Source organism: Meles meles, chromosome 5 (assembly GCF_922984935.1).
Source record: "Meles meles chromosome 5, mMelMel3.1 paternal haplotype, whole genome shotgun sequence".
Classification (NCBI taxonomy): Eukaryota; Metazoa; Chordata; class Mammalia; order Carnivora; family Mustelidae; genus Meles; species Meles meles.
Genome location: NC_060070.1, coordinates 92,257,762 through 92,271,232, shown reverse-complemented (window position 1 = coordinate 92,271,232; position 13,471 = coordinate 92,257,762). Strand labels below are relative to the sequence as shown.

At 55.7% G+C, this 13,471-nt stretch overlaps 1 protein-coding gene across 1 annotated transcript in view; it reads right to left on the bottom strand.

Annotated features, from left to right (window-relative positions):
- Positions 1-1,259: 1,259 nt before the first annotated feature.
- VEGFA (vascular endothelial growth factor A) overlaps positions 1,260-13,471 on the bottom strand; it is a 70,810-nt gene continuing 58,598 nt past the window's right edge. Inside the window, exons 6-11 of the mRNA XM_046006074.1 lie at positions 9,658-9,854; positions 8,766-8,842; positions 8,417-8,446; positions 6,502-6,573; positions 5,262-5,393; positions 1,260-3,232 (exon numbers count right to left, since the gene is read on the bottom strand). Coding sequence (XP_045862030.1) covers positions 3,211-3,232; positions 5,262-5,393; positions 6,502-6,573; positions 8,417-8,446; positions 8,766-8,842; positions 9,658-9,854 — 530 coding nt within the window. The 3' untranslated portion in view covers positions 1,260-3,210. The remainder of the gene's footprint in view (positions 3,233-5,261; positions 5,394-6,501; positions 6,574-8,416; positions 8,447-8,765; positions 8,843-9,657; positions 9,855-13,471) is intronic.

The window sequence follows — 13,471 nt, the reverse complement described above, 5'->3', positions numbered from 1 at the left end:
AAAGCTCTGTAGGGCAGAGACCTGGCCTCCCATCTTCCTCACGGTATAGCCAGAGGAGGCAGAGTCGCCACCACCCCCTCAGCCCCTCCCCCTGGAGGGAGGCCACAGCCTCCTTTTGGCCTCCCTGCCTCCTGCCTACCACAATGCTGGGGTACTCCTTCAAAAACCCCTCAATTGCTGCTCATCCCTGACAGGCCAGAGGCTCCTGGCATTGCAAGCTCACTGCGAGCCAGCCCTGCCTCTCCCCTGCCTCCACACCTCACCCCTGCCCACCGGAGTCCCCACTCACACCTTTGCTCATACCGTGCCTTCTGCCTGGGATATCTGCTTCAACCGTTTCCCCCTCCCCTCCCTGTTCTATCTTCTCCTACCTGTTCTTCAAGGGGCTATAGAGAGGTAATGTCAGGAGAGGACCCCCAGACTCTGCTGCCCCCAATACCTCCCAAGCTGTACAGGTACCCCCCCTCACATTATATATCTTTCTAGTCATGGATGTATAGTTTCCGTGACTCCTCAGCCACCCACCCTCACCAGACCCTTGAGGAGTCCTCTACCCTAGCGTAGCCCCATAAATATGGTTTGAGGGAATAAAAGAGAGGCAAGAGGAAGTAGACTTGGAAGCTTTGCTTATAAATGCCAAAGACCTAGACAGTGTCTACCCTCGCCAGGACCACAGGAGCAGGCCCTCCACAACAAGGCAGGGCGGGGAGTCCTTTCAGGGGCCACCAGAGCTGTGGGTCTATCTTCCAAGGGCTCAAGGAACTCCAGAACCCACTCTGTAAAATTTAATTACACCCTAGGGTCACAGGGTGCCTGTGAGCACCCCTTGCCACTCCCAGCCTGTTGCAGCCAAGGCCCCATAGTCAACCTTGGCCCTCTCCTGTGCCGCAGGCAGCAAGCTCAGACACATGGCCAGTCCCTTCCTCCACCCAGGGACTGGGCCTGGATCACTCAGTTCCTGAAGGCAGCACTGCTCACTGCAGGCCCTGGCTCCTCTCTAGGGTGCTGTTTCTCCCTCCCCTATTGCAGAGCCCCCTCCCTGCACATCATGGCAGAAAGTGGATGGGACGGCACCTGCTCAGCCAGAATGTAAGTGCTGTAACCCCCAGCACAAGAAGGCGGGCCACCCCATCACCTGTACCCCTGGGACCCCTTTCCCAGACCTAAGACAAATGCCATTTTCCCCAAGGGAGGAGGGAAAGGGGGCAGGAGGGAGTCTGGAACAAGGACCCAATGGAGAAGGAGAAACCAGGAGGAGCTTTGAGATCAGAATTAAATTCTTTAATACAAAATGCTTTTTTTAAGATATATCTGTATTTCTTTGTTGTTGTTTAAAAATAAATATGTACTACGGAATATCTCGAAAAACTGTACTAGAGACAAAGATGTGATGTTAATATCTTTTTCCCCCCACAATTATTACGGATAAACAGTAGCACCAATAAATAAATGATAACAAATATTAAAATTAAAAAAGGAGAGAGATTTAGTATGTAGAATTCTCTATTTTTTCTTGTTTTGTTTTTACATATAAAAAACAGAATAGCAATGTCTATTTTATCAGAATCACATATATACATAAACATATATATATATATACACACACACACACACACACACACAAATGCAAGTTGCCAAATATATATATAGTATGTAGATGTATATTGAAACCTTATTTCAAAGGAATGTGTGGTGGGGAGCCAAGGGAAAGGGGAGGGCAGAGCTGAGTGTTAGCAAAATTAAATATCTGTTCAGGACAAGCTAGTGACTGTCACCGATCGGGGAGCTAGAGATTGGAAACATGAATCTTAAAACACAAAGACCAGTACAAATAAGCGCAAGAGAGAGCAAGAGAGAGAATACATCTCATAAATAGTTGAAATTAAATATTAACCAAGAATACTGAAAAAAACCCTACTCTTTAATTAAATTAACTGTTTTAATTTCTAATTAAAAAGGAATATTAAATAAGTACCGTATATAAAACACTTTCTCTGCCTCCGTGGTGGGCACGTGGATCCTGCCCTGTCTCTCTGTGCCGCGGGAAGGGTGGGGGTCTGGGGACAGGGGAGGGGCGAACCACTCACACACACACAGTCAGGTCTTCTGGGGGGACAGAACTAGTGGTTTCAATGGTCTGAGGACATCAGGCCCTCCAGGGCTGCACCCAGTAAGGGGAACTGGGAGAAGGCCAAGGCAGGAGTCCCTTCTTTTGGAGGACAAGCTGCCGCCAGGCGGCCCTTCCCCCACCAATGTCTCTCTTCTTTTCGCCAAGACTTCTGCAGGCAGTGCCCTGGGCCTCTAGAGAGCGAGCGAAGAGCCGGTGAAGGTTGCCCAGTCTCCTGAATCTTCCAGGCAGTGCTCCTGGAGGCAAGATGCCTGTGCAGCATGCAGAGAGGATCCCCAAAGTACAGTAGTGTCCGGAGGCTCCCCAAACTCCTGGTCAGAACCAGTGTCCTCATCCCTGTACCTGCTGTCTGCCCATTTGACTCGGGGTAGAGGCTTGGGGCCAGGGCTGGGTTTGTCGGTGTTCCCAAAAGCAGGCCAAATTTGCCCCCGTGCCCTGGCCACGCATGTTCCCGGGCAGGGAGGGGGACCCTGGCCTTCCTAAGAGTAGGACTGCAGATCACGCCAGAGTCTCCCCTCCCATCCTCTTCCCTGTTGGGATCTGGGTAGGGGCATTCTCCTCCCAACTCAAGTCCACAGCAGTCAAATACATCCAGTGAAGACACCAATAACATTAGCAATGTTAATTTAAAAAAAAAAGAATATATATATTTTATATATATAAAATATATATATTTATTTTTATATATATATAATATATATATATTATATATATATATATATAAATGTATGTATGTGGGTGGGTGTGTCTACAGGAATCCCAGAAATAAAACTCTCTAATCTTCCGGGCTCGGTGATTTAGCAGCAAGAAAATAAAATGGCGATCCAATTCCAAGAGGGACCATGCTTGGTCACCTGCCCGGGAATGCTTCTGCCGGAGTCGCGCCCTCCGGACCCAAAGTGCTCTGCGCAGAGTCTCCTCTTCCTTCATGTCAGGTTTCTGGATTAAGGATTGTTCTGGTGACGGCGATGGTTGGTGTGGTGGTGGTGGCGGCGTGGTTTCTGTAGTGTTCTGAATCAGGCTTTCCCGGTGAGAGGTCTGGTTCCCGAAACCCTGAGGGAGGCTCCTTCTTCCAGCCCGGCTCACCGCCTGGGCTTGTCACATCTGCGGAACATGGGAAACAGAGGCTGGGGTCAGGGCCGGCCGTGGGGATGCAGTGGTGAGGCAGGCAGCCTCCCCATCCTGGAAGCCCCGAGTCCCTGGCCAAAGCACGGTGCTGCCTCGAGGAGCCCAGCGTGAGGGGAAAGCCAGTCCCTGCATCCAGGGCACCCCTCTGCCCTCTAGAGCTTACAGTCTAGTTGAGACAGGACAAGGACACAGGGACATGTCATCAGAGGCGACAAATGAATCCACACTCAAAAGTCCTCCTTGACATTTAAGAGCTGATGGTGACCAGAGTTAGGCTGAGTTAGTCAGCGAAGAGTGCCCGCAGAGAGATGTGCTTCGGCTCTGCCTCTGTGGGGCTGGCTGGCGGGAGACAGCGGGGAGAGCACCCTGACTGGGAGCTAAGGGAGGGGACGCCGGCGAGGGACTGAGGGACACATCTCCCTTCACCATGCCCTCCCTCCAGGCCTCATTTCTTCAGCACACTGGCCACAGCGGGTGCCAGGTACCAGGCTGCTGTGTGACTGACACTGGGAAGACATGATCATTTCCTGCACTGCTCCTGTCCACCCAGAGGGGATGCTGAGAGCTTTCGTGTCAGGCCCCTACCCCTGGCACTGATCGCCTTTGCCCTTCTCCACTATGAGAGGTTGGAGCAGTCCCTGCCCTTCTCAGAGCCCGATAATGGGCATCCTAAGCCCCGAGCTGGGGTCCTGAAACTCCCACATATGGGGGAGGTCACTGGAAGTTAGCATAACTTCCATTAGCCCCAGGTCACTTCCCATACCCCATCCCAGACAGTCTCTCTGCAGAATAATCCCCAAGAAACCCTAAAATGATAAAGCCCTCACTTTCCCCGAAGCCCCTGGGGCATGTGGAGACCCCTCACTGGGCCCCAGAGTTAGGCAGAGCCCCAAGGCTAGCACTCACTTTTACTTCCCGTCTTCATGTACCCCCGAGACAGACAGAAGGCTGCACCAACGCCCCAGGGTCTCATCCCCGGTATCCCATGAACATCCACAGCCACAGGAACACGGGGGGTGGGGAAGGCAGCCACATTTCAAAGATTTTGTTAATGTAGCATCTGGAATGGCTGGGGGGACCCCAACCCTGTGCGGGCATCCCCATAGAAGCCCCCGCGAGTGACACTCAGGCTGGCCCAGAGGGCTCCCGGCCTTGGAGCAACAGGCAGACTAGTATAAACACCACCAAAGGCTTCGAAAGATTGCCCGCCAACCTGTCATGGCTCTGTGCTCCTGACCTTACCCCCTGAACTCAGCCATGTATTCGCTTACACGCCTGACACTTTCTAGGTCCCCACTGTGGTCCAAGGACAGAGCTACAGATGCCTGGAAGGTCACCCTGGTGAATAAAAGCCAGGCCCTCCCGTGCTGTGCTTCCGACCCGCCCATCCTGGAGGCATCTGGAACTAATAATGTGGGCTGTTTGGGGTTGTCATCATGAGTACTGGCGTATTGTAGGTTAACTCTCCTAGGATCCCAGTCTCAGAAGGCCTCACCCCCTGCCCCGTGAGAGACACTGAGGGGATGAGAAGCCCAGCAGTACAGACTTCAGAGGGCGGTGGCAAGGCCCCCAAGAGCCTTTGCAATGTGTTGATGGCAGCCCTCCCTCAGACCAAGAAGGGCCCTCCGTATTAGTAGCAAGGTAGTAGTAACCACATCAGGACCAACAGCCACCACAGGACACCGCAGGACCGCAGGACCACAGGACACCACACTTAGCCTGCGTCCACACTGTCACATGAAGCCACACCAGGCTACCCCCTCAGGCAACCAGGGCAACGTCTGAACAGGCCCCACCAGGCCAGGCCAGCGCCTGCCACCCCCCGCAGGGGCCTCGCGAGCACAGAAGGCAGCAGTCAGTCACCAGGCAGGCAGCTAGAAGCCGAGCAAGCAGCTGGCCCCTCTTGGGTGCGCGTGCGCGCCAGCTCTCTCTCTCTCTGTCTCTCTCTCTCTCCCCATCTCTGTGTGAAGCCCCTCTCTGACTCCCTCGCCCTCTGGGAACCAACCTGCAAGTACGTTCGTTTAACTCAAGCTGCCTCGCCTTGCAACGCGAGTCTGTGTTTTTGCAGGAACATTTACACGTCTGCGGATCTTGTACAAACAAATGCTTTCTCCGCTCTGAGCAAGGCCCACAGGGACTGCAAAAAGGCAAAAGGAAAGACATCTAAGCTAGAGCGTCAGCAGAGAGAGAGAAAAAAAAAAACAAAAAACCATGCAACACCCCCTAACAGTCCGCAGCTGCACCACCCCCCCAGCTCACTGGTCCCCTGCCCTTCCATGCCCTGGAAGGATCCAAGGGCTGCAGCGGAAGACGGAGAGAGCGGCGGAAAGAGGCAGCACTGGCTAGGAAGCCTGCCTGCAGGAAGAGACAGGCACAGATGGGCAGAGAGTGCAAGGAGAGGGCCCCCGTAAGGGGGGTGCTATCCCCTGGGGACAAATACAAGTCTTGGGCCACAAGGCCCCAACAGCTACCACCCCAGAAAGAGCACACCTTGACTCTTCACCTGCTGGAGACAGCAATCCAGGGCCTGGGCCCCTCCACCAAAGACAGGCTGAAGGAGGGCACCATGGCAGGCCAAGCCCAGAGGCAGCATCCACAGCCTGGCCACCGGTGGCCAAAGGGCCCACCACAGCCTCCAACCCAGAGGAAGAGCCTCCAAACCTACAGGGAGGTTCCCGTGGGTGCCGTGGGTTGGCTGAGTTACAGGGCTCCCCTCCGGAAGCCCCAGGTCCATGAGGGTGGGCTGCCGTGCAGTGCCTGACCCCACCCGGCCTCTCCTTTAGCTGACGACAGGCTGCCTCGTGTCATTCGCACCCCTTCCTCACACCATGTCTGCCCCCCACCACCCTCAGCTTCCAGACAAGTGCACAAGCCCAGAGCAGTGGAAACCAGTTGAGTGAGAAGGCACCAGTACCTGGCACCCGTGCCAAATGGGCCCGCCACCAGTGCCCAGTGGGTGAGGGAAAGGCGGTGCCCAGCCAAGCCAGAGTCCCCCCCCCCCGAATTCTCCAGGCCCACTCTGCCCGCCTGCCCTCCCATCCCAACCCTGGACCAGGCAGCCACGCCACCACCGAGTCTAGCCACTGGTGCCAATTAGTGGAGTGAGAGTGAGAGAGAGCCACTGCAGGGAGAGGCGGAGGAGAGCTGGGGGGGTCGGGGGGGGCAGGGTTAGGGGTCCCGCCGGCAGGAGTCTGACTGGGGGCCCGGGAGGCTCCAGGCAATGAGACAGCGGAGGCACCACGTACACGCTCCAGGGTTTATACCGGGATTTCTTGCGCTTTCTTTTTTGCCCCTTTCCCTTTCCTCGAATTGATTTTCTGGAAAATAAAAAAACAGAGACAGACAAAGAGAGAGCAAGGGGGAAGGGGAAAGGAAAAGAAGCAACAAGGAGGGCAGGGTTCGGGACACACTCCCTGGAACAAGGCATCGGGAGGCCAGCGGGCTCCAGGAAAGGGCCTGCACATGCACACACACACGTACACGCAGGCTGGGGCAGCAGGCAAGCAACGGCTCCTTCTTCTCCCTTTGGCCTCCCTGCGGAGGCCAGTCCAGCCTCCAGCAATGCTCTGTGTTGGGAGCAGAGACTGGGTGCAGGACACAGGACCCAAAGGCATGTATGCTCGTGGCAGCTCCTGGTCCCACGCAAGGACCTGTCGGCAGGCTCTGGTGCTAGCAACCCTGGGCAGGTTTGACCCTGAAGGTCGGGCGGGGGTGCTATAAAAGGTAGGCCAGTTTGGAGAGACCTGACTTGATGGGGGTAGGAGTCAAGGCCCAGGCTGTGCTATAGGCACCTTCTGCCTTCATTTCCAAGTGTACTAGCAAAGGGGTCCCTCAGGGCCCTGCCTCCGCAGATCCTGGTGTGGGAGAGCAGCTACCCTGGGAGCTGGCACAGACCCAGGGGCGGCACGTGAAAGGCGCCAGCCTGCCCAGTCATAACCTGGGCCGAGAGGCGGGGATGGGTGTCAGAGCCCCAGGCAGGCGGTGGGGTGGGGTGGGAGTTAGGGAGGCACAGGAGGAGGGGCCTGGGCGTTACTTGGCAGGAAGTCCTCTCCCCAGCCTGTCAAAGCCTGCTACACCATCTCACCAGACTCTCTTCCGAGCCCAGGCGAGCCCCCCACTCTCCCTGTGGGCAAAGCAGACATTTGGGAAATGGGCAAGGGGGGGCAGGCTGAAGCCTGTTCCCCTCAAGGGAAACAGCACTCTCCACACCTGCCAAGCCAGGGGGTGCCCAGAGTGTCTGCCATGGGGGAAGAAATGAGGGGGAAGGGACTGAGGAGAGGGGCAAGACAGCTCCCCTAGGAGAAAGCACTGGGAAGGCGGGAGGTCTACACACAAATACACACTCATTCTCTCTCTCTCTCTCTCTCTCTCTGAGCCTAGTATCCCAAATCGCTGCTCTGGGAATCACAGCAATCCTGGAAGTTGGGGACTCAGGGAAGAGGGAAGGCCCCAGAGCTTCTGAGTCCCCAGAGCTTTGGGGGCAGACGGGATGGTGAGGGAGGGGAGGGAAGGGCACAGGTGCTCTCTCTCATTCTCTTTCCCTGCAGGCTAGTCCCCTTTGCTCACCAGGTCTCAAAGGCCCACTGCCCCCAGACTATGCCCCCCTGCTCCATCCTGACCCAGCCCTCTACACGGAACAACTAGAAGCCTCAGAAAATGACCAACTGTCAATTCATTTCTCCCTGGCCCACCCCCCTCCTACAGGGTATCACCCAGAAAACATCTCAGCCGGCCCCCAAGTCCAATCACACCACCAGAGCACCACTGTGAGAGGCCGTCCCCTCTGACACACAGAAGCTGGCCTCTTTGCTACCTGCTCCCTCTCCCCGCTGTGCGTGACGGGAGACTAGAGCAGGTCGGGGAGCCCGTGTCCACATGGCAGCACACCAAAACTGCAAGTCCCAGTCAGGAAGGACCTGGAGACCTGGAATGTGTGGTGTCTTCTACAGGAAGCTCCAGGCTCCAGACAGGGGTTTAGTCCCTAATTCTAGAGCCACAATCCTCGAGTTTGCTCCAACCCCCTCCTGCCACCACAAGTCTTCGTGATGCCAACTCCCTGACCCGGTGAAGCCATCAGACCCCCTGAGAGAGGAAGCCAAGAACCCCAACCAAGATAACCGGCCAAGGAGAGGGAGAGGAGCTAAAGTCATGGCCACTTACTTTTCTTGCCTTGCTCGATCTTTCTTTGGTCTGCAGCGGGCAGAGGAAAAGAAAAGAACAAAACAGAGAGGGATTCAGATGGCGATGCTGACAAAGGTAGTAACATATTACTTATGACACATCAACGCAGTTTTAATCCCTTTACATAAAATAACTCAATCCTTCCAACAACGTTATGAGAGACATCCTATGGTTGTGCCCATTTGACAGATGTAGAAACTGAGGCACCATGAAGTAAAATTAAAATGCCCAAGGTTCCACAGTTGCAAGGGAGAAACAGCTAACAAGTGTAACATGCTTAGCCCTCCCACTGTCTGCTGAATGAGCGAATCCGTGCCTCTGTCCTCACCTGCATTCACATTTGCTGTGCTGTAGGAAACTCATCTCCCCTATGTGCTGGCCTTGATGAGGTTTGATCCGCATAATCTAGACGGAAAGGAAGCAGATCACAGAGTCAGTGACCCAGCCAGCCATACCCAGATGGGACACCCCGTGGCTCTTGCCACTTAGCACCAGGGGTTCTACAGAGCAGGGGTGGGGGCAGAGGGAGGAGGGACCTGGGGCTCTACCAGGAAGAGTCTCAGGCCCAACCCCACTCCTCTGACTCCCCTGACCCTGCTGACCTCAAGGAGCCCCCCTCTTCCTTGGGGCAGGTGTGGCTGCACGGGTTGGCCAGGCTGGGAATTCGAGTCCTGGGTTCTTGCCAGTCCCCACCCCTCCCCTCCTGTTAGCCACTCTAGGCCTCACCCTGACCCCTACTTGCTACCCAAGAGCTACCTTCCCTGGGGTCTCAGAGCTCCCTCCCACCCTGTCCGGCCTGAGATGTGCCCTGTCACTGGGCAGCAGCAAACGATGTCCTTTGAACACTCTCCATGCGCCAGGCTCATCCAGCACCCCAAACAGAGCCCCCAAGGAGGAGGTGTCCTCTTCCTCCAAGAGAAGAGGAGAGGGGCACCTGTCACAGGTATGAGCCCCTCCTGAGCCCAGGGGCAAAGGTCGGGAGGAGAAGGAGGCAGCAGGGACTTGTGAGGAACCCCAAACCAGAAAATGCAGGCATCTTTTCCCCCAAAGGGGCAAGACTCCCCACACCTTGCTGTAACTGACTTAGGGACAGGAGCTGAGCAAGGCAAGTCTGGCTCTCCTCTCAAGAGCTGCCCAGGAAAAGGCCGGGGAGCACCTGTTCCAAAGTCTAACCCCTGCCCCCTGCCCCTCCCCCACCCCCACTCCCCACAGATGCCCACCTGCATGGTGATGTTGAACTCCTCAGTGGGCACGCACTCCAGGCCCTCATCATTACAACAGCCCCCACACCGCATCAGGGGCACGCAGGATGGCTTGAAGATGTACTCGATCTCATCGGGGTACTCCTGGAAGATGTCCACCAGGGTCTCAATGGGACGGCAGTAGCTGCGCTGGTAGACATCCATGAACTTCACCACTGCATGGGACGGGGTGACATGTGAGCTCCGCTGGTCACACAGGAGATGGCCGGCCCCTATCTCCCCCGAGCTTCAGAGGGCAACCCCATGGGGTTCCTGTGAGGTACCACCTACTGGGGTACCAGCCCTTCCCAAACTCTAGCTGAAGTCCCTCCAGCTATGTGCTTGACATCCTTCCCTAAGCTTTCCACCCTGGGCACTGATGAAGGTTTGGTTCTATTCCAAAGAGATCACACGAGGCTGTCGGGTTCTGAGGAAGATGGTCTGCCATATCTGACCCACTGCCTCGCCATGACCACCGAGCCAATTCGTGGGTCAACCTTGACGCCAGTCTGAGGACGAGTGTACTTGTTGGGGTTGGGGGAGAGGGGTGATCCAAGTTTTCCATGAAAGGAGGAAGAGCTAGCTTGGCAAACCTACTCCCCATTTCCCTACAACTTCTGCCACACAAACCACCATAGCAACAACCGCTGAACGAGAACTTACTGTAAGGTGGGCATTGTGTGTTTTCATGGCCAATAGTATGAGGTTCCAGTAGGAACTCCATTTTACAAAGGGGGACCTGGAGGTTCCGAGGAACTTGCCCCAGGCCCACACTTCTGAACAGCTCTGGTCAAAGCCTTCCCAAGACAAATCATGTGGAAGCATGGTGGGGGGGCACTTTGCCACCTGCCGGACCCCTCCCCAGAAACGGGCTGGGGATGCAGCGAACATCAGCACAGGGGCCGAGCCTGCCTGGAATCAGCAGGTGGCAGCGGGTGGGTGCTCTGCAGGCCCAGCCGCCATCCCCCAAACCCCCACCCGCCCCAGAGGGCAAATTGCTTGCATCATGGAAAAAACGGTGCTGCCTTTGCAGCCGCGGAGCACTTCTAGAAGCTGATCTGGAGGGAGAGCAGGGTAAAGACAGCTTCCCAGGCTGGCCATGGAGCCTGCGGTGCACTAGAGCATGAAGGGGTAATTCTAGGCCACAGGTGCGGGGCCCTGGAGAACAGATATACTCAGGACCTGGAACGATGGCTCCCAGTTGTGGCCCAGCCTGTCACTCTCCATCACACACACACACACACACACACACACACACACACACACACCCTACTACCACAAAGTAATCCTCTCCCTGAAATGCTCTGCCCCCTGCACGGGAGGAAGAAGTGGCATCCAGCCTGTGAAGAAGTCCCGGCCCTGGCCATGACTTGGTGTGTGACCTTGGGCCAGTCCCGTCCCTCTCTGGCCCTCAGACTGCCTCAGATCTGTGTAAGTGGCCTGGGCAGATCTTTAAAGACACTGAAACTGAGACTGGAAATGTGGGGTTTTGTATCCCATTTCCAGCCCCGAGAACAGGTGCTCTTTCTCAGCCCAAATAACACAAGGCTTGGAACTTCACCCCCAAGTCATCTGAAGCACAATCCCCTCGCCTGCCTTTCCCCACGGACTGTGGCTGAGCCTCCTCTTCCCTTTAGAGGGTAAAGGAAGATGAACCTGGATGTTATCTATACAACAGGGAGGTTGAGAACTGGGGGAGCTGAGGGGCAGGGAGGGGAGGGCCACACGTGTGCAAATAGCAAGGGAGGAGGAAGGGGCTCCCAGCCAGTCCCTGGCCCTGTCTGAGATCTACTACCTCTCTGCAGACAACAGATACAGAATTCTCCTCCAGCCTCAAAAGGGTTAAGGTCAAGCACCATCAGAAAGAGTACAGATGAAATCAGAGATCTGAAGAAGCCCTTTTCTAAGCCAAGTCCAAATCGAAGAAGATGACTAATCAAGAAATCCTGACCTAGAGCTGCCTGGGTGGCTCAGTGGGTTAAGCCTCTGCCTCTGGCTCAGGTCATGATACCAGGGTCCTGGGATCGAGCCCCACATTGGCCTCTCTGCTCAGCGGGAGCCTGCTTCCCCCGCTTCTCTCTGTGTCTGCCTCTCTGCCTACTTGTGATCTCTGTCAAATAAATTAATAAAATCTTTTAAAAAAAAATGAAGAAAGAAATCTTGACTTGACACTTTGTCATGGTTGGGAACAGAGATGGCCCAGGCTTTGTGGCCCCAATCAGGACAGGAAAAAAGCAGGAAGGTCTGGTCTGGACTGTGGCAGCTGGTAGCTGAGGGTAAAAAATCACAGACTAGGGGCGCCTGGGTGGCTCAGTGGGTTAAAGCCTCTGCCTTTCACTCAGGTCATGATCCCAGGGTCCTGGGATCGAGCCCCGCATCGGGCTCTCTGCTTGGCAGGGAGCCTGCTTCCTCCTCTCTCTCTCTCTCTGCCTGCCTCTCTCCCTACTTGTGATCTCTATCTGTCAAATAAATAAATAAAATCTTTAAAAAAAAAAAAATCACAGACTAGGGATTCCTTGGAAAAGCTCCCTGGAATCCTCAAGGGCCACAGGAGAGAGGTCAAGGGAGCAACTTCAGCCATCCCCTTCGGACCCTAGCCACCACCCCCAAAGAAAGCCGGCCAACTTCTGCCCAGGCCACGGACATGCATCAACTCCCACAACAAGCCTTCTTGCTTTTCCTTACTTCTTGAAGACAATCTTGTCCCCAGGAAACAAAGACCATTTGTCTTGCCTCTCCCAGAACACAGAGACCACCAGGAGGCTGATGGGGGGTGGGTGCCCACCGGCAGCCTAGAGCCTCTGGGGGCCACAGGCTGTGGAGTGGCCAGGAAGTCAGGCCCTGGGCCAAGGAGAGAGCTCCTGAGTGAAGAGGGAGGTGGAACTAGCTGGGCATCACCCCTGCCCAGGGAGTGCCAACACCACACCTGGCCATCACCCTGGGCCACAGTGGGTTTGGGGCTGGAAACCTTGCCCGGAGGAAGACCTGGGGGGCCTTCCCACCTCAGAGGTGGGGAGTTGGGGGAGTGGCATCAGGCACTTCTCTCCCCAGGCTGGAGCAGAGGCCACATTCAGTGTGGGGGGAGAACCAGGGCTTCCCTAGAGAAATGGGAGGATCCCTACTCCAAACCACAGGAACAAAAGGCAGGCTGACTCTTAGTTGGGCAGGGGGCGGGGCACCTGGGAGCTACAGCCAGCCCTCTGCTGGCCCAGGAGGGAAGTTCACAACACCCAAACCTATCTCACCCAGAGGGCAGAGAGAGACGGCAGGGCCTTCTCTTCACCAAAGGAATCCAGGCTGTGGGTGCGGGGATTTCTCAGGAGGTTGGGCCCTCTGGACCTCCAGCTCACGCACAGCCAATCTGCTGGACAGCGAAGGGCACAGCCCCCTCCACGCAGACCCCACAGGTGTGACAAGGCTGGGCTGGATGAGACATGACAGTCTATCCATCCTCCCCTCGGGGCAGGTGGGACAAGGAACACCTCCTGCGACACCTGAGATCTTTGAACACTGTCTTCCTGGCCTGTGCTCACTGCTCCCTCTCCAAATAAAATTTACTGGAAAGACCAGAAGGAATAGACAGCAAGTTCTATTTCTAACAGAGACCTGAGTAGGAAAGAGCTTCCTCCAGAATGAAGGGTGACTCTCACGGTGCTCCCCTCTTCCCTTCTTGATCCCCATTCGTGCACCCCTTCCCGCCCCCCCACCACCGGTCCCACAGTCCCACAGCCACAGACTTGAAAGAAAGGGATCGGGCCTCCCCACCCCTCCCCTGGGGAGACAGGATACCCCT